Genomic DNA, 20,611 nt, shown 5'->3' on the forward strand with positions numbered 1-20,611 from the left:
CCTGTGCCCGCACACACACCCACCCCCTCCCCGAACACCCTCAGGTCCCTGTGCCCGCTGCTGTGCCCGCTGCTGTGCCCACCTGTCCCAGAGCTGCACTGGCCCCGCTGCCCCTGCTGTCAAAGCTGCCCCAGCCCCCTCAGAATTCCCCATAGAGACCACCCCAGCTTCCCCAGAGATCCCCCCATTCCTTCCAGAGACCCTCATTCCTCCCACCATCCCCACACCAGACTCAGAGCGAGACTCGGAGCCCCTGGAAAAGGCAATCTGATATAAATAGCGATTTACAAAGAATACAAAAATAGAAGGAGAGGGGGCAGCACCCCAGGCCAGCACCCCACAGCACCCCTGCCCAGCACAGCCCCCCAGAAGCAGAGAACCACGCAGGAGTTTGGCTGGGGGGTAGTGGGGTCCCAGTAGGAGGGGGGAGCCCTGGGGGTCCCACTCTGGTCCTACCTGGGCCTCCCCAGCCCCCCAAAGTGTGAGAGCTGCCCCCAAGGGCAGGGAAAGTACAAAAAGCGAAAAGTGCATCAATCTACGTGTCCTGCCCCGGGGGCCCCGGTGGAGGGGCACAGGCGGCAGCAGCTGGGCAGGGACAGCCCCGGGAGGGTCCCCTGCAGCCCCAGCCCCTGGCCCATGGCAGAGACACGGCGTTTGTTCTGCCTTTGGGAGATTTGGGGGTCGCTGCTGGGGGCCAGTGGGGCATGGCGGGGAGGCCAAGCCCCAGGGACCAGGACCCTGGGCCAGAGCATCCCCTTTGCACCCCTGAGTGCCCCCTGTAAGACAAACGTGCCCCCCCACCCTGAGCGGGGCACGGGGAGCCTGTCATGCAGCAATGGGGGGTTCCACAGCCCCAGCCGTGTCCCATGTGGGGACAATGTGACCTCTTTGGGGGAAGCCCGAAGGCAGGGGGACACTGGCTCCCCTGGACATGAGTTGGGGGGCACCACGGGTCCCCTGGGGAGAGGGGACGAGCTGGCCCCGCTCCAAGGCACAGGTGGTGAAATCAGTGATGGCTTCAGCCCCGGGGGGATTAAAGCTGGTGTGTGTACCCCGACCCCCCGGGGCACTGGGGGGGCCGGGAACGCTGGTGTGGGGCAGGAGGGGCTCAGCCCCCGCAGCCATCCTGCCACATTCCTGGCGGCTCTCAAGGCAGCGATCCCAGCCCCAGCAAGGCACCGACAGGGCAGGAGAGGTTGGGGGCCCTCTGTGACCCCCAGCTGGTTCGTGACAGGGCGGGGGGACCGGGGCACCTACGCCAGCAGCCCCATGCGGGTGACTTTGGCCGAGAGGAAGGTGTGCAGGACGAAGACGATGGGCTTGGGGCAGGAGTGCAGGTCCAGCGCCTGGGGGGAGATGGAGAGTGGTGTCAGCCGCCCCCACATCCCACTGGGGGCACTGAGGATCGCAGGGCTGGGGGTTCCAGTCAGCCAAACCCAGTGAGTCCGGGCAGCTGGGATGCTGCAGGGATGGGGGAAAGCAGGGACCAGCCCTGGAGGAAGTCCCCCAAACCAGGGGGGTGAGCCTGACTGCCCCCTCCTCACCAGCTCCCCCTCAGGGCCCCCGAAATCCAGGTAGAGGGTCCTGATGCCGTCATCCGCAGACATCTTCAGCCGCTCGTAGGGGTAGCGGAAGAGGACGCTGGAGCCCGGCTCGTCCCGGGAGATGGTGAACCCGCCCTCGTAGTGGATGGAGAGCTGGACCTCCTGCCCGCCCAGCGTGCAGCCTGCGGGCACAGCCGCTGTCAGCCCCTCAGCCCTGGAGGGGAACACGGGGGGAGCCGGGGGTCCCAGCACGGCGGCACTCACCCACAGTCACCTCCTTGATCAGCTCGGCGGCGGCGTGACAGCCCTGCACCAGGACGCGCGTCCACGCCGACAGGTCCCGGTGGGTCTCCACGCGGAACACGTGCATCTCCACGCCCTGGCGAGAGCCCGTCCGCGTGGCGAACGTCAGCTCCGAGCCCAGCGCGGGCGAGCGGCGCCCGGAGCCTGAGTGGACCAGCCTGGAGGGGAAGCGGATGGATGGGGGTCAGGGCTGCGGTGGCAGTGCCGGCACCACTCACCCTGTGCCCATCAGTGCTTTGGTGTCTCTTCCCTGCTCTGAGAGGCAGAGCCACGGCTCAGCCAACAGGCGCCAGTCCCCAAGGGGGGCCCAGCCCCAGCTCACCTGGTGGCCACCAGCGGGTAGCTGTGGCAGGGGGAGGCCCAGGCGTCCCTGGTCCAGGGCATCCCATCGTACAGCAGCAGGTCCTTCTCTGTCACTGCCATGAGCACCGGCCGCCACTGCTGCCGCCCGCCGTCCAGGCGCGCCTGCCGGGCACCAGGGCACCATGAGGGGCACCAGGGGCTGCAGGCACCCAGCAACTCAACCCCGAGCCCACGGTCAGATGGATCCCCACCCAGTGGTTCCTCATTGCCAGGCAGCATCCACAGCCCGGCCATCCTGGGAAACCAAGCTGGGAGCAGCCCCCAGGGGTCCTGCTCACCACGCTGCCTGGGCCAGCTGCAGCTCTCAGGCGGTGAATTCATGGAAAAGGGAGGGTGTGATGAGGGGCTCCATCTGGAAAATCCCAGTGGGAGAAGGGGCTGAGGGCACGGGAAATGCTGCCATCACCGGGGCACAGCCAGATGGGAGAGCAGCAGAGACAGTGCCCAGGCTGGGCTCTCTGTCTGCATCCACAGCCCCAGTGGCATCCTTGGCACATCTCATTGGCACTGCTGTCCCTGGGAGCACCCCAGCATATCCCAACAGTGCATACCTGCTCGGCCAGCCAGGCGATGTGCTTCACCTCCCGGCCGCCAGCCGTGGGGCTGCCAGAGCCCAGCGTGGCGTTGAGCTCGGCCAGGACCTGGGGCAGCAGCGCGGTGATGTTGGCATGCAGGGCACTGAACCAGGCGTGGGCCGTGGCTGTGTCCCGGCACCGCAGCACCAGCGTGTTCCGGCTGTCCGGCGAGTGGAGCTCGATCAGCCTGTGAGGGGACAGGGACATGGTCCAGGGTGGGACATCAGCACCCAGCCGAGTGAGCCCCTGCCTGTACCCAGCACAGCAAACTGGCTGCACTGGTCTGGGGCTTCCACCGTGCATTTCCACCTGCCAGGGCTTTTAGCCCTCATTTTGAGGCAGAGGGGCTGCCAGGGGTCTGGGAGAGAACATGGCATAGCCCTGGCCCTGGCCAAACCCTCTGGACTGTCCCTCTACAGCTCAGTGGGCAAAGCAGGAGGCCACGGCCTCATTGATGGGCAGCCCCTAGCTGTGGCCAGGGTGTCCATGGGGCGCAGGGTCAGTCACACGGGCACTGGTGGACAGACCCAGTCCTGTCCTGGGGGTCTTTGGGGAGCAGGATCTCCCATACTGGCACCCACCGGCAGCCCCTGTCCTCACCTGTTCTCCAGGTCGGGCATGCTGAGGTTCCGGGCGGCAAAGCACATCTTGAGGGGGATCACCTTGCGGTCACGGAGACCCTGGTGCTGCGGGGACCCCGAGTCCTCGCTGCCACTCAGGCTGGGGGACTGCGGGGCCGCCCCCTCCCACGGCAGGTCTGACACCAGCGATGGCTTCTTGATGTAAGGGGTCACCTCCCGCATGAACTTCACTGGGGGGAGTGGGGGGACAGTCAGGCCTGGGGAGGGTCCTGCACCCCCACACCACAGCCCTGTGCCCCAGGGTTGATCTGATAGGGCGACACACCAAGGCTTGGAGGGTCTTGGGGGGTCCCACCCTGTCCGGGTCAGGGAAGTCCCGAGTGAAGGACGGCACTGGCAGCTCATCCCTCTGCCGGCACGAGTGTAGGAAGGGGAAGGCGCCACAGGACAATGGTGCTGGGCGGGAGGTCAGGCTGCAGCCCATCCTGGTTCCATCCTGCCCTGCCGCTGTCGGAGCAGCCAGGACTGTGCCCGCCAAGTTTCCAGCACTGTAGGCGATGCTGAGCCGGCACTGCCGCTCACACCCACAGGGCGAGGAGGGTGTGCAGCCAAAACATCCCGGCTCCACGCGCCTCTCCAGGCCGGGAAGGAAGGAAGGAGGCACCAGCTCCAGCTCCTGCTCCCCCCGGACTGTCCCACCCCAGCACCACCCTGCTGACAGCAGCCCTGGACCCCCGCCCGGACACGGCTCTCGGCCGGCCTGCGCCGAGCCCCAGCAGCCAAGGCCAAGGGAGGGACACGCTGGGGACAGAGATGAGGCAGCGAGAGGGAAAACCAAACCAAAACAGCAAATAGGCTGTACTGCACTGGGGAGCAAGTGGTGAAAGGATCCTGCAGCCGGCACAATGCCACAGCCAGGCCCACTGGAGGGGGAGCAACACTGGCGGTGGGGCCCAGGCTGTGCTGCTGCCAATCCTTCACTGCGGAGCTGCCGAGTGGGGAGGGGGGCAAGGATAGGACAGCAGCGATGGGGAGTGGGCAGGAAACACCAGTCCCCCACCTTCCCACCAGCTCTGCTGAGCCACGGCGCTGCCATGAGGCGCTTGCCCTTGCTGTGGGCAGCACACGAGTTAATATTAGCTGCCGTCGCGCTGATCCCGGGATTACCGCCGTCCCCGCACCCCTAATCCCGCTGCCGGGCCGGGCAGGGAGCGCTGCGGGCAGCGCCACGGCCGGCAGCTCCCGCTGCGGGGCCACTTGGCAGATGTTTGCCAGATGTGGGCAGCTGCCTCCAGCACTGGGAGGGAGCTCAGCCCATGGGGGCTCCAGCTCACAGTGCTGCGACCCTGCGGTGCAGGCACTGACCCCGATGGAGTCGGGAGGATGAGAGGCCAAGCTGGGCAGCCAGCAGCACCAGAGCCTGAGTGCTGTGCCAGGGCACTGCCAGAGAAGCGTGGGTGCCCCGTGGTGACTGGCAATGGTGGATGCCCATGGTGGGGGCAGCAGAACTGGCTCCCAGTTTTCAGTGGGATGCATCCACGGTGCAGGCAGGACATGGAGCACCTTGTGCCAGCAGGCACGAGGCTGGCACTTGGGTGGTGGCACCTGCAACCACCCCTTCTGCTTCTGGCGAGCTGCTGACCAGCACACAGCTGCACCAGCACAGCCACGGAAACTGCCCTGGCACAGCCACCATCACGCCGGCACAGCCACTGCCGCCCCACCTACGCGCTCACCACAGAGGAAGCCCAGCTGTCACTGCGCCCCTCGCCCGTCCCGCCGCAGGAAGGCGGCTGCTCCGGCTGCACAGCAGCGCCGGCCGCACACGGCTTCACCGGGGCAGAGCCCCCTGCACCCAGCAGGGAACACCCACCGGGTTTCCAAGGCTCGTGCCCGGCCGTGCCCTAGGCAGTGCCCACGGCTTCCCGCAGAGGCGGAAGGGCTCCCTTCCCCCAGGGCAGCAGACACGGCCTGTGGGCACCCGGGGGAGGTGCTTGGCGTGGGCCCTGTGGCCAAACCCAGGACCCGGGACGAGTGACACCAGCCCCACGGAGATGCTGGTTTGGGGCTGATGGTCCCGCCTCCTCCACTGGCAGAGGGCCCAGGAGAAGCTCTGGCACCTGCCAGGGTGGTCAGAGCTCCAGGGCTGGTGAGGAGGGATGGGGCTGGATAGCACAACCAGTGTCTCCCACCAGCTCCTCTCCGGGGCCCGCTGATACCAGTTGACCACCAGATGGTCCCACCACAGCCATCAGACCAGCAGTGCCCAGCCAAAGTGAGAAGGGAAAGGAAGGGAAAGGAAGGGAAGGGAAGGGAAGGGAAGGGAAAGGAAGGGAAGGGAAGGGAAGGGAAGGGAAGGGAAGGGAAGGGAAGGGAAGGGAAGGGAAGGGAAGGGAAGGGAAGGGAAGGGAAGGGAAGGGAAGGGAAGGGAAGGGAAGGGAAGGGAAGGGAAGGGAAGGGAAGGGAAGGGAAGGGAAGGGAAGGGAAGGGAAGGGAAGGGAAGGGAAGGGAAGGGAAGGGAAGGGAAGGGAAGGGAAGGGAAGGGAAGGGAAAGGGAAGGGAAAGGGAAGGGAAAGGAAGGGAAAGGAAGGGAAAGGAAGGGAAGAGGCGTCTGCTGCGGTGCCCATGCCCGTGGCGGAAGTCAGGGACAAACACAGCACGGGGCTGGAGCTCCTGTGGGACAGGATCAAACAGCCAGGCAGCCCGAGGAAGGACGCGCTGAATCCGGCACGGGGTCCCGTGGGGACTCTCGCTGTGTCCGACAGCAGCCCTGACCAAAGCACCAAGCCCAACACCGCCACTCCACCTCAGCCCCTGCCACGCTCCAGCCACGGCCAAGCACCTCGTGCCAGGTGTGCCCACAGCAGGGAGCCCAGCCACGTCCCCTCGTGCCAGCACAGTGTGCCAGGAGCAGGTGAGAAAGCAGCAGCACCTGTCCCCATACCCTGTGCCCAACGGGCACCGTGTCCATGGAGGAGCCTCGTGCAGCAGAGGACAGACGGACGTGCCGGGACACCTGGACAGTGTGTGGCACCACAGCACTGTATGGGGCACCCTGACCCACAGCACAGGGGGCTCGTGTCCTCGCGGTGCCCCATGGCACGAGCCCCATGCCGTGCCTTGGGCTGGGCAGGTCTTGCCCGAGCTTGTCGGGCTGCTGGGAACAGGTCGGGCAGGAGCCGGTGGCTCTGTCAGGCCAGTCCCGAGCCAGCCATGCCGTGGGCACAGGGCCCACAGGGACACCGAGCCCGCGGGGAGGCTGAGCTCGCAGGGACACGGGCAGATCCCGAACCAGCGCCCGGGGTCGCAGCCCTCCCTGGGGACAGTCAGCCAGCCTGGGGATTCTGTCACCAAGGATAGGCGACAACCTGTTCAGGGGGACGCCGCCACAGCCAGGGGACACCAAGTCTATCCTGGGGGACGCCAGGTCTGTCCCCGGGGACCCCAGATCTGTCTCTAAGGCACCCAAGTCTGTCCTGGAGGGAAACAACCAGCAGAGATGTCATGTTCTTGTTCCCAGCTGTGAGCGGTCCCCATCCTGCCACAGAGGGAACAGCCCGACCAGGAGGGGACACCCCAGTCCCTGTCCCCGTGCCTGGGGGGCCCACGGGGGTTGGGGCTTTTGGGGGTGCACACACACGCGCCAGGACTGGGGTGGGGGGAGTGGCGTCCCACACCCGGAAAAGGGACCCAAGGGGGGCCCGGGAGTCCGGTGACAGCGGCAGGGGAGTGTGGTGGGAGCCGGTAACGGCGGGGGAGCAGCAGGGTGGGGGTCAGGAGAGCAGCAGGGGCCCGTACCGGGGACTGGGGGAGAGGAAGGGGTTTAGGCGTTACCTTCAAGGATGACCTCCCTCCCGGCTCTCTTCAGCGCCTGCACAGCTTGATCGTGGGTGGCATCGCGGAGATCGACGCCGTTAACAGCGAGGATGGCGTCGCCTAACCGGAGCGCCCCGCTCCTTTCCGCCGCCAATCCCGGGAAGATCCGTGAGATCAGCACCGGCATCCGATTCTCCCGACCTCCCTTAATGCTGATCCCGAGCCCTCCCGCCTCCGCTTTCACCACCCGCACCCTCCTCACGCCACCGGGTGCCGCCGCCTCCGCGCTGCCGTTCACCACGCCGTTCACCACCGACGGATCGCCGGTTCCCGGTTCCGCCGTTAAGCTCAGCGTTTCCCCGGTCAGTTCCGCCGACACACGGACCCAGCGTTCCCGGAGGAGCAGCTCCAGCAGCCCCGTTTTACAAGCCCGGGTCCACACGGCCATGCCGCCGCCGCCGCCGGTCACCGGGGAAGGGGCGTGGCTTGGCGGGAGGGCGCGGCTTCCTGGCCCCGCCCCCGCCCGCATGGCGCGCTGCGGTAGGCTCGGGGGGCCGGGGGGGCCGGGGTGGGGACGCCCCGCCCCCGCCTCCCGTGCCACCAATCGCAGAGGTGGCGGCTAAGGCGCCGCCGCTGTGATTGGCCGCGTCAGAGGGCGGGGCCCGGGGAGCCACGCCCCCGCACGCCATGTCTGGCGCCGAGACTTATTTCGCGCGCTGCGATTTATTTCACGACCTGCGCTTCAAATCTCCCTTAATTCTCCGGGGATTCCCGATCTCCCTCTCTCCATCCTGAGGGAATGACGCTTCCCTGCCTCACGCAACACCCAGAGAGCCCCGTCCTTAGGGAACGAGGCTTCCCGGCCCCAGGCGGCACCCACGGACCCACGCGGCCGCTGGGGAGAGAGAAGCCAACACTGGGATTAGACACTGGCAGGGAGAAGGGACGGAATTTGGGGTGTCACCTTGTCCCCACAGCGCCGGGGAGGAACACTGGAGGGATATGAGGATAATGATGACATCATGGTGATGTGACAACAGGGAGTCACCCACAACAAGGATAAGCCCTGAGCCTGGACATGTACAGAACAGCGAGGTTTTATTCCTACAGCACCCTAGGAAAATTCCTACAGTGCCCCAGGAAGCAGAGAGACAGTTCCCGAGGTTGGAGCAGCTTCTTCTGCTCTCAGGTGCCAAATTTCTTCTGTTGGACAGGCAGAGGCAGCTGGGTTTTGAAGTCCATGATGGGTCGTTCCACCACAACCAGGCAGTTCTCGTCCAGCAGATCCATGAAGAGCAGGGGCTGCAGGGCAGGAGATGGGAAACATGGAATCAGGGAACGGTTTGGGGTGGAAGAGACCTTTAAGGGATCCTGTTCCTACCCCCTGCCATGGGCAGGGACATCTTCCACTATCCCAGGTTGCTCCAAGCCCGGTCCAACCTGGCCTTGGACACTCCCAGGGATCCAGGGGCAGCCACAGCTTCCCTGGGCACCCTGTGCCAGGGCCTCCCCACCCTCACAGCCAAGAATTCCTTCCCAATATCCCATCTAACCCTGCCCTCTGGCAGTGGGAAGCCATTCCCCCTTGTCCTGGCACTCCAGGCCCACGTTCAAAGTCCCTCTCCAGAGCCCGAGCATCTCCATGACCCTGCTCGCCAACACCATCACCCACCTGGAACTTCTTGCAGATCTTGAAGGCGTGGAGCTGCCGCTTCCTGGCCGTCTCCGGGAGCTGTTTCAGGGTGCTCTGGTTCATCAGGAGGGTGCTGTCATCGGGCAGGGGCTGCGAGAGCGGGCACAGCCCAGGTCAGCGCTCCCACAGGAACACACCCCGGGCACCCCCAGCCCTCTCGCGGGCTCACCAGGGACTTGTCGAGGACGCAGAGCAAGTAGGTGTCGTGGAGCAGGATGTGCGCGGGATTCTTGGGGTTGAAGGTGATGTGTGTGATGGGCGAGTCCCGCTCCAGCCAGGCGCGGTGCAGCCCCCGGCTCTGCACGGCGCGGCTCCAGCTCGTGTACTGCTTCTCGGGGATGCTGAACTCAAACAGCTGCACGGGACAGCAGGGACACCGGGCGGCTCAGGGGCGTCTGCTCCTGGCAGCACCCCCGCACCAGCGGCTCCAGCCAGGTCCCCAAGCCGGGCCAAAAAGCTCTGAGGGCAGGGAGAGAGGCACGGGGAAGGGAGCAGGGCCATGAGAGCTGGACCAGAAGAGCTCCCACCTGTTGGTCTGAGTAGGCGATCACAAGGTTGTTGGTGCTGGGGTGGATGGCGAGGGCCGATACAGCGCAGCTGTAGGTGGGCACCACGCAGTGATGCTGCAGGAGGGGACAGTGCACTGACAGGACCCACCAGGGCCACCGCTGGCACCTCTCCCACACACCCACCCCTGACCAGAACCTCCGGGACTGCCTCTGACCCCCTTTCCCACACACCCATCCCAGCCCCGCTATGGGGATGCAGTGATGGCTCCTGGGGGGCCCTGCCTGCTGAGCCCCCCATGCCCCGTCCCCTGAGGCTGGGGGCTCATTCCCAGGCCCACCTTGAAGCATTTCAGGTTGTAGATGTGGATGACCCAGTCGCCGCTGACGGCTGCCAGCCAGTGCCCATCCGCGCTCGGCGCCAGCAGGTAAACAGCCTCAGAGCAGCCTGCAGAGACCCTCAGGCTGAGAGGGGTGCTGGGAGCCCCAAACCCCCCAGGGACACCCAATCCCACATCCCCAGATCTTCCAGTGCCAGGCCATCAGGGCACAAACAACCCCAGGAGAAACTCACGTGCCCCTCAGGGCAGGAAAGGGGGACACCCCCCCTCTGCCCCCACAGGGGAGGGAGATGTGGAGCCCAGGAACCCCCAGCACCATCCCAGCTCCCCCCAGCCCACACCTGAGGGCGGCCGCACGGTGTGCAGGTGTTTGCAGCCCCCCGGCTCCAGCAGCTGGAGGACGTGGACAGATCCTCGAGCGGAGGCGACGAAGAGGCTGTCAGAGTCGGCGGAGAACTGGAGCTGGTAGGCCGGAGGCAGCAGCTTGGGCACTCTGGGGACCTGGGAGCGGGGACAACACAGCCCTGGCAGCCCCCCTACTGTCACTCACACTCCCCACAAGTGACACTGGCCACACCAGCCCCCAGGACCCCACAGCCCCCCACCCCTCTGACCTTCCTGAGGCTGACACCGTCCCCGTCACAGCGCACGCGGTACAGCTGGAAGCGGGAGGCAGTGGAGTAGCCGATCCAGGTGCCGCAGGGTGAGACGCAGCTGCAGTAGATGTGCTCCGGGCCCTGGGAATGCCACGGGGCTGAGGGCGGCCCGAGGAACCCCCAGAGCGCAGCACACACCCCTCAGCTGCCCCAGGGACACCCCAGCGCCCTCAGCCCTACCTTGCTCTTGAGCTGCACGAGGTGCTCCGGCATCCGGCACAAGGGAAGGACCTCGCCGTCCTTTCCTGGGAAAGAAACCACACGGAGCATCAGTGATAGTGGGAAAATCACACAGGGCCCTTTGAGCAGCTGCAGATCCTGGGGGAGTGCCCAGACCCTTCCCCGAGGCGCAGGCCAGCTCAATCCCAAAATCCTGCTGGCAGCATGGGCTCTGCCAGGGAGCCGACACCGGAGAGCTGCGCCTGTGACTCACCAGTCTCCTCAGTGGAGCCAAGTCTCCAGAGCTCCAGGTGCTGGGAGAACTGGAAGAGGAGCAGCCGGGCTTTCCTGGCGCAGGAGACGAGGCGTCGCTGCATGGAAAAACAGGCAGGATGTCATGGACCCACAGCCTGGCACAACGGGCTGGGGCACAGCTGAAATGCCCTAAGGTGCTGGAGACTCCGCAGCGGGGGAGAGCAGGGAAATTAGGTCTGTGGGATGGGAGCCTGGAGATGTAGACCCAGCGGGACCAGCAAGACCAGCTTGACGACTTCTACTGCTCCTTGGCAGAAGCCTCCAGATGTACCAGGAAAGGGGACACAGTGGGGCAGAGAAGGGACCCAGGGACAGGGAAGGAATCCTGGCAGGGCAATGAGGGCACCTGGTGGGGCAGGGAGATCCAGCCCTGCCAGCCCTACCAGCCCCAAGACCCCAATCCATGCATCACTCACATGGGGGAAGGTGAATTTTCGGAGTGCTGCATCGTAGCCCTTCTTCTGTATCTTCTCCATCAGCGGGCGGATCACCAGCTGGGCATCCAGGCCTGGAAGCCAAGCACAGGTCAGCCGAGCCGGTACCACGAGGAGAGATCCAGCCCGGTCCCGGTGCCACCGGCAGTCCTACCCCCGGAGATGAGGGCGGTGGGGCTGTGTGCCACGGCCCGCACGTCGTGGCTGTGGTACTGGAAGGGCTTTGTCCGCACCCAGCGCTTCTCCAGCCCGCCCAGCTTCACTGGCAGCAGCTGCAGCTGGTAGGTGGCCCCGGTCGAGGTGCCCACGACGATGCTGTCCTCCTTCTGCAGAGGAAAAGAGGACAAGGTTGTGGGAGCAGACTGGGAGGAACAGGAGGGCACTGCTGGGAGGCACCGAGTGCAGCAGCTCCCGCTCCTCATCAGCCCGGGGGGGACACGGGGGTCTCGCCCACCTCTGACACAGCCAGAGAGAGCGCGGCCGAGGTGCTGACGGTGTGGGACTCTGCCAGCGTGCCCTGCTCCCAGTCCCAGAACTGCACCCTCCCGAAGGAGTCGGCGCTGACCACGGTGCCGCGGGAGAGGAGGGCGATGGCCCACACCACGCACTCGCGCTTGGCCTTCTCCACGTGGTGGTTCACCATGATCCTCTGCACCGTCTGGCCTGGAGTGGGAGAAGGCTGGGGGTGACCGGGGGATCCCCCGGTGCGGCCAGTGGGTGCCAGCGGTCCCAGGGGATGGGATGGGATGGGATGGGATGGGATCACTCCAGGGGCAGCAGGTACCTGAAGTGACGTCGATCACACGGAAGAAGTCGATGGAGCCGGCCACGATGTGAGTGTCTGAGGGGTGCCACGACAGGCACAGGACACGGCCTGGGGAGGGAAGCTCCGTGTGAGAGCCCGTGGGCTCGCAGCCCCGCAGCCACCGGGATGCCCGGAGGGACAGAGGCACGGCGCTGCAGCCAGGACCCACCTTTCCGCCTGTCCAGGTTCCGCTCAAACTGGATTCCCCCAGGAACGACTTGGAAGATCTTAACGGAGCCGTCCTCGCAGCCGATCTGCGGGGGATGGGGATCAGCGCGGGGCACAGCGGGACGCTCTGCCCCCGCCGCCGCGCCCGGCGGGACTCACCGCCAGCTGGCTGCCGGTGCCGTTGGCCGCCAGGCTCCAGACGGGGCCCCCGCCGCCATCCACGCCGCGGGCCGCGCTCAGCCGGGACAGGTCGTACTCGGTGATGTCCCCGCCGAGCCCGGCCCCGAACAGCCGGTCCCCGGCCGCCCAGCACAGCGACTCCACCGACCGCGCCTCGTGCCCGGGGATCACCTGCGCAGGGACGGGGTCACGGTACGGCCCGGTACGGATCAGCGGGGCCGAATAAAGCCCGGTACAGCCCCGGTGCGGATCCGTAGGGCCAAGTAAAGCCTGCTCCCGGCTCGGTACGGCCCGGCTAGGCTCGATGCCGACCGGAAGGATCAAGTAAGCACGGTACGGGCTCGGTACGTGCACGGTACGTACCCGGTACAAGCTCGATAAAGCTCGATAAAGCTCGGTACGGCTCAGCACAAGCCCGGTACGGCCCGTGCCAGTGCCCTCACCTTCTCCTGGAAGTAGTTGGCGGCGAAGTTGTACACCTCGACGGTGCCGTCGGTGCGGGCCAGCGCCAGGCGGGCGCCGCGGGGGTGGCAGGCGAGGCAGCGCACGCCCGCCGGCACCAGCCCGAAGAACCGCACCCGGTGCACCTCGAACTCGCCCATCGCGCTCCGCCAGCCCCGGCGCCGCTTCGGCCCCGGTCGCGGTCCCGGCCCCGCTCCGCCCCACGTGCACGCGGCGCGCCGGAACCGGAGCTGCCCCGGGGGCCGCGCGTCACCGGAAGCGGAAGCGGCGGCGCGGCGGGAGATTCGGGCGCTGCCGGCGGCGGGCGCGGGGCCGGGGCGGCGGGGCCGGGGTGCGGCCCGGGGTGAGCGCACGGTGCAGACGGGAGGGGTTCGGCCCCGAGCGGCCCCACCGGACTGCCCCGGGCCGGCCCCGCGGCGCCGGTGCCGCTGGAGGGCACCAGCGCCCCGCGCAACCGGGCGGCGGCACGGGAGGCGCCGGGCCCGGCGGCGGGTCTGGGTCTGGGGGGGGTTTCTGGGCATGGGGGTCTATGGGTAGCGGGGAGGGGATGGGTCTGGGGGGGTCTGGCGTCTGGACAGGAGGGCTGGGGGTGCTGGGGGCTGGATCTGGGGTGTCTGTGGGGCTGGGGGGGCACTAGGACGCGTTGGGGGGAGATCTGGGCTTGGGGGTCTGTGGGGCCCAGGGGGATGGATCTCAGGATCTGTGGGCCCAGAACGGGGGTCTGTGCATGGTGAGTGTGTGGGGGGCCCAGGGACAGAAGCTCATCCTGGGGCCCCAGGGGTAGAGGGGAAGGGCCAGGGGCTCCTGCTCCCCTACCCGCTCCCCCTGCCCTGACCGTGTCTCTGCAACCCCTGGCAGAGCCCCAGCATGGTGCAGATCGTCATCTCCAGGTGAGCCCCGCAGGTCCGGTCCCTGTGGCCCCTGTGCCAGCCGGGCTAGGGTGACCCCCCCTCTCTCCCACAGCGGCGGCGCGGGGGCCCTGGCACAGTGGGTGCTGGTGGAGCTGCAGGGCGAGGTGGTGCCCCGGCAGAGCGGGAGCCTGGCCGGGAGCCTGCTGGGAGACCTGCACTACACCTCTGAGGTGAGGCTGGACACCACCGGCACCCTCCAGGAACCCTCCAGCCCAGCCTCACCCTCACCCTCTGCTCTCCCCAGGGTATCCCTGTGCTCATCGTGGGCCATCACATCCTCTACGGGAAGGTGGTGCAGCTGGAGAAGCCGTTTGCTGTGCTGGTGAAGCAGGGAGGAGCCCCCCAGCCCAGCCCCGCGGGGCCCCACGGCCGCTACACCGTCACCGCCCTCATTAAAACCAAACTGCTCTTCAAAACCCGCCCCAAGCCCATCATCACCCACGTGCCCAAGAAGGTCTAAGGGGAAGGATGTGGGCTGTGAACTGTGATCTGCTGCTGGAAAGAGCGGCAGGGACTTGGGAAGATCCAGGACCTCATCCCTGTCCTGCACAGAGGACTCTGGAGCTGCTGGTGTCTGGACACCTAGAGCCCTTTCTGGGTCACTTGTCACCCCCAAAATGACTGTTTTCAGAGAGTGACCAAGCTCTTGGCCTCAGACCCTGTGGGTCACCCTCAGGGATACAGCTCCTGGTAGATAGGGACCTCCTGTGAGCCTGGGCAGGGGTGTCCCACCCTACGGGCTGCCCGCAGTGTCCAGCAGCTCCCAGAGATCCACGGAGGTGCCAGTGTGGAGATGTCTCCTTCTACCCCCTCCCTGCAGCTGTAGGGGCACCAGTGCCATGCAGGGACTCAGGACCAACCTCCCTCAAGTCAGGCAGGGGGACCAGGGACCCTCCCCAAAACACACCATGTATCCTCACTGCAAGTCTTTATTTCCACATTCCATCAGGATATAAAAACCAGCTTTTTCCGCCCGAAATATGAAAAAAAATCCCCCTGGCAGGTTCAAAAATAAATAGATTTACAAACCATCTGCAACAATACCAAAGAGCTACAAAAGTCTTCTAAAAAACCTTGTATTAAATTAAACAAAAACCAGCTAAAAGCTCTGTCATAGAAAGGGATTTTTATCCAAGTCCTGAAAAAAGGACCCACAGGTGAATTCCCTGGGGAGGGGAAAGGTTGGGAAGCACCTTTCCTAAATCCCCATCTTCCCACTGCTGGGAAGGTAGCGGGGTGGGAATGATGGGGCTGTGGGTTGCCCAGAGTGTGACGTGGCCCAAAAGGGTCTCCAGCAACACTCTGGCCAACACACAGCCCCCCAGTTTTCCCAGTTTCTCCATACCAGGATCCCCCCTTGGCTCTTTGGCAAAGCTGAAGGGACCTGCTGCCCTCCTGGAGGAGCCAGACCCCCCGAAAGGCCTGGGGGGCTCCCCGTGGGTACGTGCCCGCACGCAGCCGTGGGGCAGAGGCAGCACCAGCCAGCAGCACTGGCACCATGCTGGACGGAGACTGTGTCCTGGGGGTGGGAAGTGCTGTAGCACCATGGAGGTGGGACTGAAATCCCCGTAAAAAGCACCGAAGGGTGGAAAATTCTGGAGTGGGGCGGGAGGAGCGCGGCCAGCAGCGCTCCACACCAGGGTGCTCCATAGGGCACAGCGGGGCTGCGGCCGGCAGCACTCAGCTGGGTGATGGGCAGCCCTGGCTCAGCTTCTCCGTGTGGAAAAATGAAAATATAGGAAAAATAAACATCTTAATAAAGAAAAAAAGCAAGATTTCAAGATCTGATGAGAAATGCCAAGGGTTGGGAGCGCTCAGCGCTGCCCAGCAGCTCCGGGATGGGGAAAAAGGGGACTGGGGGTGTTCACTCCAGCATGTGGGATCACCCCAGCACCTGGTGGTTCTGGCATGGGGAAGAGGGGATAGGGGGTGGCTTACCCTGACACGCTGGATCACCACGGCACACGGGATGACCCTGGCACGGACCACCCTGCGGTCAGACCTCAGTGAAGACCAGCCCACACTGCTCCTGTCGCTTGCCACAGCGGCGGGCGACGATGGCCAGGTAGAGGGTGAGCAGGGCCACCCAGTAGCAGGCATAGAGGATGGCACCTGAGATGAGAAAGGCCACCTCGGTCTCACTGAAGAGGTCCTGGCTGTAGGCGGTGTAGGCCAGCCCGCCCAGCAGCACCGCCACCCACACTGACACCGGCAGCAGCCCCACGAAGTTCACCACAATGGTGCGGCGCCCTGAGGTGCCCCAGCCCGACTTGTTGATGGTGGCAATGGCGAAGATTTTGGCGGGCAGCAGGCTGGACATGTAGAGGAGGGCATAGAGGGACATGAAGATCATCTCGGCATTGCCACGCAGGAAGCAGGCATAGGTGGCCTTGATGACACCCACCAGCTGCACTGTCAGCAGGAACAGGAGAATGTTCCAGACGCGGCCGCGGTAGAAGAGCTGGATGACGGTGGCGATGAGGAAGAAGGGGAAGAAGCCGGTGACCACCGACTCATAGGTCATCCAGAGGTGATGCTTGTGGAACCAGAGCGCGTTGTAGAGCCACTCGCGGAAGTAGGACTTGCTCCAGCGGGTCTGCTGGTTGAGCCAGCGCAGGTACCGCGTGGGGGTCTCCGTCAGGCACTTGGAGCGAGCCGTGTACTTGGTCCGGTAGCCCAGGCTGAGCACGCGGTTGGTGAGGTGCCGGTCGTCCCCGAAGCTGCACTTGCTGCCCAGGAAGGTCTGGTGGTACCAGTCCTCGAGGAACTGCTGCAGCAGCGCGTTGCGGTACATGCCCAGGGGGCCGCTGATGCACTGCACGCACCCGAAGTACGACTGGCACGCGCGCTCCACGTTGAAGGCCATCCAGTACCGCACGCTGCTCAGGAAGGAGAGCCACGAGTCGTACTTGTTCAGGATCTGGGGAGGGGATGGATGTGAGCCCCGGCAGTGCTGCAGGCCCCCGGCACCCCCAGCCCTGCCCTCGCCTCGCCGCCCGGGGTGCCCTCCCGCATGCCAGGGTACCTGGACGTCGCCGCCAACGCCGCCGACGTGGGGGTCGGCCTCCAGGATGCGGAGCATCTCGGCGGTGCAGGCGGGGTCCAGCACCGTGTCTGAGTCACACACCTGGGGGCAGAGGGAATGTCGAGCCCCGCTCCCGCCGCCCACGCACACCCGGCAGACAGCCCAGCCCACAGCCAGGCAAGCCTGAGCCGCGGACGGCGAGACCAGGCAGAGCCCCGGAGACCGGCAGGCGATGGCAGGGAGCAGAGCACCCGGTGGTACCGGGGCACCGCTGCCCAGGACACCCATCTCTGGCTGCTGGCACTGAGGGAGGACCTGTCCCAGTCACCGCATGTGGGGACCTGGCGCCCCGTGCCGCACTGTCCCACAGGATGGCACCACAGCCGGGCATTTGCTGAGGAGGTGATGGGACACCCCCGTGGGCAGCTGTGTGGGCAGGGCTCAACAGCTCAGCCACCCCAGTGCCAGTTGCCCCCAGCCCTGCACTGTCATGCATGGGGCCAGATCCAGTGCCAGGCACCCAGGTGCTACTGAGGATTCCCGGGGCTGCTCCCGTTCCACCCACAGCCGCTCTGCCCGGCCATGCCGGCAGGACGCTCGCTGCCCACATCCCCCCAGCCCATGCATGCACCTGGATATAGTCCACGGAGTCTCCAAGCGCCCGGAATGCCGTGTACATCACCTCCCGCTTCCCGCCCCACTTCTGGAGGATGCAGGAGTAGGTGTTGCTGCGGACCAGCGCCTGAACACGGGCCAGCCCTTCCCGCAGCCCGGCCTCCGTCTCCCCCTCGCCCTGCGCGTGGAAGTTGCTCCTCCAGATGTAGCTGCCAGAGCGCTCAGAGCCCATCACGTCGTGGAAGATGTCCAGCATGTAGGTGTCATCGGGGCCATTCCCGTCCACCACCATCACCACTTTGAGGTCAGGGAAGGCGATGCGCTTGACAGAGCGCAGGCACTTCGTCAGGTAGTCGGGATCCTCCTGGAAGGCGGCGATGCAGAGGGCCACCGAGCGCCCCGGCCGCACCGGCTGCCCCTCGCCCCGCATGCGCCGGTGCTCCAGGAAGGCGAAAAGGCTCTGGATGAAGAGGTGCAGCCCCAGGATGGCCCCGTAGAGCCCGAAGGAGAGGTAGTGCTTCTCCGTGTGGATGAACTGGTACCCTGTGACGTAGGCGGCCAGGATTCCCCCCAGCACCGCCACGGCGAAGAGGCTGGTCCCCACGACACGCAGGGCCGTGGAGAGGCTCCCTGGCATCTGGGGGGACACGGGGCACGATCAGGGCAGGGACAGGTGGACATCCTCCCCATCAGGTCACCCAGAACACAAAAGCGGGGTGGCCCTGCTCCTCTGCTGGCCCATCGCCGGTCACTGGTTTGGGGGTGACGCCTTCCCAGTACCTCCAAGGGGCCAGAGGAGGTGCGGGGGTCCCACGCACCCCACTGTGTGTGGTACCAGGTGAGATGTAGGGGTCCCGAGTACCCCACTGTGTACAGTGCCAGCACCCCCCATCCACCCAAGCAGGAGCACGGCTGCTCCCAGGCGATAGCTGGGCTGGAGGACAGGGAAGGGCACGGCGATGGCAGGGACCAGGGTGTCCCCGGGGAAATCACGGCCGCCCAGAGCCCTCCTCCGCCCCGAGCGCGTGCGGAGGGACCCCCGGCTGCGGGGACGGCAGCGCCCAGACCCCCACCCCGCTGCGGGATGGGACGAACAGCGCGGGCGGGACGGGACTGCGGAGCCGCTCCGGGACGCGGGCAGGGAGTGCGGGCGGGTCGGGGGTGCACGAGCACGTGCGGGGGTGCGGGCAGGGCGCAGAGCCAGCCCCGGGGACCCCCGGCGGCACCTCCTGGGAAACCCCCTCCGGCTTCCTCCCGGTCTCGCAGCCCCCGGCGCTGCCGGCTCCTCCCGGTCCTGCAGCCCCCCGGCGCTGCCGACTGCCCGTTACCCCCGGCCCCGCAGCCTCCTGAGCCGCCGGTCTCGCAGCACCGCGGGGGCGCCCCGAGTCGGCACCAGCGGGGCCGGGAGGGAGAAGGAGGGACCGGGACTCACCGTGGTGGTGCCGCCGCTCCCCACCCGCCGCCGCCGCTGTGCGCCCGGCCCGGCCCGTGCGGCCCCTTTATACCGCGGCGGGGCCGGCACCGCCCGCCGCCCGCGGGGGCCCCGCCCGGCACCGGCACCGGCACCGGCACCGGCACCGGGACCGCCGGCACCGCCCCCGGCACCAGCACCGGCACCGGCTCCAGCTCCGCCCGCAACCCCCGGGAATCCGCCCCGCACCGGCAGCACCTGGCACCGGCCCCAGCCCCGCACTGCGGGAGTGATGACCGGCACCGGCAGCACCGGCGGCACCGGCATCAGCGGCACCAGTGCTGCACCGGCACTGGCATCATCACAGGCATCACGGCACAGCTGCTGTACCGGCAGCACCGGCAGCGGCTCCGATGCTGCACCGGAACCGGCATCACCATCACCCGGCACCGGCATCAGGCACCGCGGGCACCGGCACCGAGCCACGGGGCAGGAACCGGCCACTCCATCTCCCCCCGCCCCGCTCTCGGGGCCCCTCTCATCACACCCACGTGTCACCTTCCTGTGCCACCGTGTCCCCCCGCGGCAGAAGTCACCCGTGTCACTCTGTCCCCGTGGCCGGTGGGTGCCGGGGCAGGACCAGGGTCATCCCGGGGACAGCAGCACTTTGTCCCCGTGCCGGCCTGGTGGCAGGGGACAACCAGCTCCTGGAGGGGCCATTCTGAGTAGGTAGGAGCCACAGCCTCGACTCGGGGCTCAAATTTAGCACTTTTGTGTTTCTCACCCCAGCCGTGTCCTGCTGTGCTGGGAGCTGGGTGCAAGGTGGTTCCGGGATTGGGCCCGGAGACTCCAAGCACCAGGAGCTGGGAAAGGGGATCCCTCCAGCAGGAGCACCCCTGGCAGGCAGGTCCCCCTTGCTGACACCCCCGGCGCTGTGGTGATGTTGTCTGGGAGCTTCCCAAGCACCTGGAGCGAGTGGTGAGGAACCGGTGAGTCCCTGGATGGGACAGGGACACGCTGGGACCCTCGGCACCACCAGCGGGACTCCCACATAGCCATGGTGGGGCACAGGGGTGTGAAGCCCAGTACAGCAGGGTCGTGCCTGTGCCACCACCACGGTGCTGGGACAGGGGACAGGGGCAGTGTGCCTGCAGCCCTCCCTGTGCCCTCATCAGGGTCCCCTCACTTTTTGCTGTGCCCATGGCTGCTCGAGGTAGAAACCAAACTCTCTCCACCTCCAGCACAGCTGCTGCCTTGTTCCCAGCAGCAGGACAGCCGGACACATTCTTGCTCCTGGAGGCAGGATGGCCGGCCAGTGCCCGGCCAGTGCATCAAACCAAGAGACTTTTCATTCCAAATTCCTCCTCTGCCATGCACAGCAGGCCCTGGACAGGCACAGCTGGTACAGCAGCACCCCGCTGCGTGCCTGTGGGCTGACACCAGCGCCAGGAGAGGTGAGGAGTGCTTGGCCATCACTACTCTCTGGTGAGGAGAATGCTCCCGCTGCTTGTGCACTCACAGCACAACATGGCACTGGGGGGAGACACGGCCAGGACTCCCAGCCTTGCAGGGAAGGGGGGTGCTGGACCCACCTCCCCATCTGGCAGGACACGGCAGCTGGGAATTGGGCCCCTGGGGCTGTGCACGGTGGTGCTGGGCTGCCTGGTGCCAGGGGAGCGAGGGGGCCACCAAGCTGGCTCCCTGAGGACTCTGCTCCCCCCACACTGCAGGTGTGGAGCAGCTCCTGG

General features: G+C 66.4%; 4 protein-coding genes across 4 annotated transcripts; 1 reads left to right on the forward strand and 3 right to left on the reverse strand.

Annotated features, from left to right (window-relative positions):
- Window positions 1-249: 249 nt before the first annotated feature.
- SNTB2 (syntrophin beta 2) lies at window positions 250-7,711 on the reverse strand. The gene is made up of 7 exons (XM_032121842.1): window positions 7,201-7,711; window positions 3,386-3,596; window positions 2,762-2,972; window positions 2,170-2,312; window positions 1,809-2,005; window positions 1,545-1,726; window positions 250-1,346 (listed from the first exon to the last, which is right to left on the reverse strand). The coding sequence occupies exons 1-7, from the start codon at window positions 7,709-7,711 to the stop codon at window positions 1,254-1,256; spliced, it is 1,548 nt and encodes a 515-aa protein (XP_031977733.1). The 3' UTR covers window positions 250-1,253.
- Window positions 7,712-8,261: 550 nt separating this feature from the next.
- UTP4 (UTP4 small subunit processome component) lies at window positions 8,262-13,103 on the reverse strand. Its single transcript, XM_032121841.1, has 16 exons — window positions 12,883-13,103; window positions 12,419-12,610; window positions 12,261-12,345; window positions 12,071-12,160; window positions 11,741-11,949; window positions 11,441-11,612; window positions 11,269-11,360; window positions 10,812-10,908; window positions 10,559-10,623; window positions 10,337-10,459; window positions 10,064-10,223; window positions 9,723-9,829; window positions 9,403-9,498; window positions 9,045-9,230; window positions 8,855-8,965; window positions 8,262-8,484 (listed from the first exon to the last, which is right to left on the reverse strand). The coding sequence occupies exons 1-16, from the start codon at window positions 13,039-13,041 to the stop codon at window positions 8,368-8,370; spliced, it is 2,061 nt and encodes a 686-aa protein (XP_031977732.1). The 5' UTR covers window positions 13,042-13,103; the 3' UTR covers window positions 8,262-8,367.
- Window positions 13,104-13,213: 110 nt separating this feature from the next.
- CHTF8 (chromosome transmission fidelity factor 8) lies at window positions 13,214-14,855 on the forward strand. Its single transcript, XM_032122081.1, has 4 exons — window positions 13,214-13,244; window positions 13,760-13,791; window positions 13,865-13,982; window positions 14,057-14,855. The coding sequence occupies exons 2-4, from the start codon at window positions 13,769-13,771 to the stop codon at window positions 14,270-14,272; spliced, it is 357 nt and encodes a 118-aa protein (XP_031977972.1). The 5' UTR covers window positions 13,214-13,244; window positions 13,760-13,768; the 3' UTR covers window positions 14,273-14,855.
- On the reverse strand, window positions 14,724-18,925 carry HAS3 (hyaluronan synthase 3). The gene is made up of 4 exons (XM_032122079.1): window positions 18,885-18,925; window positions 17,469-18,089; window positions 16,838-16,939; window positions 14,724-16,732 (listed from the first exon to the last, which is right to left on the reverse strand). The coding sequence occupies exons 2-4, from the start codon at window positions 18,087-18,089 to the stop codon at window positions 15,809-15,811; spliced, it is 1,647 nt and encodes a 548-aa protein (XP_031977970.1). The 5' UTR covers window positions 18,885-18,925; the 3' UTR covers window positions 14,724-15,808.
- Between the last annotated feature and the right edge of the window lie 1,686 nt (window positions 18,926-20,611).

This window comes from Corvus moneduloides, chromosome 12 (genome assembly GCF_009650955.1).
Source record: "Corvus moneduloides isolate bCorMon1 chromosome 12, bCorMon1.pri, whole genome shotgun sequence".
Lineage (NCBI taxonomy): Eukaryota > Metazoa > Chordata > Aves > Passeriformes > Corvidae > Corvus > Corvus moneduloides.

Coding starts and splice junctions, on each gene's coding strand:
- SNTB2 (XM_032121842.1), bottom strand. CDS start 7,711: ATGCGGGCGGGGGCGGGGCCAGGAAGCCGCGCCCTCCCGCCAAGCCAC. Junction 3,597..7,200: donor GAGGGAGGTCATCCTTGAAG/GTAACGCCTAAA, acceptor CACTCCCCCCAG/TGAAGTTCATGCGGGAGGTG. Junction 1,727..1,808: donor GATCAAGGAGGTGACTGTGG/GTGAGTGCCGCC, acceptor CTGTGCCCGCAG/GCTGCACGCTGGGCGGGCAG.
- UTP4 (XM_032121841.1), bottom strand. CDS start 13,041: ATGGGCGAGTTCGAGGTGCACCGGGTGCGGTTCTTCGGGCTGGTGCCG. Junction 11,950..12,070: donor TGTGATCGACGTCACTTCAG/GTACCTGCTGCC, acceptor CTCCCACTCCAG/GCCAGACGGTGCAGAGGATC. Junction 9,499..9,722: donor ACAACCTGAAATGCTTCAAG/GTGGGCCTGGGA, acceptor CCCCTCCTGCAG/CATCACTGCGTGGTGCCCAC.
- CHTF8 (XM_032122081.1), top strand. CDS start 13,769: ATGGTGCAGATCGTCATCTCCAG. Junction 13,792..13,864: donor GTGCAGATCGTCATCTCCAG/GTGAGCCCCGCA, acceptor TCTCTCCCACAG/CGGCGGCGCGGGGGCCCTGG. Junction 13,983..14,056: donor ACCTGCACTACACCTCTGAG/GTGAGGCTGGAC, acceptor TGCTCTCCCCAG/GGTATCCCTGTGCTCATCGT.
- HAS3 (XM_032122079.1), bottom strand. CDS start 18,089: ATGCCAGGGAGCCTCTCCACGGCCCTGCGTGTCGTGGGGACCAGCCTC. Junction 16,940..17,468: donor ACTCCGTGGACTATATCCAG/GTGCATGCATGG, acceptor CTCTGCCCCCAG/GTGTGTGACTCAGACACGGT. Junction 16,733..16,837: donor GCGTTGGCGGCGACGTCCAG/GTACCCTGGCAT, acceptor TCCCCTCCCCAG/ATCCTGAACAAGTACGACTC.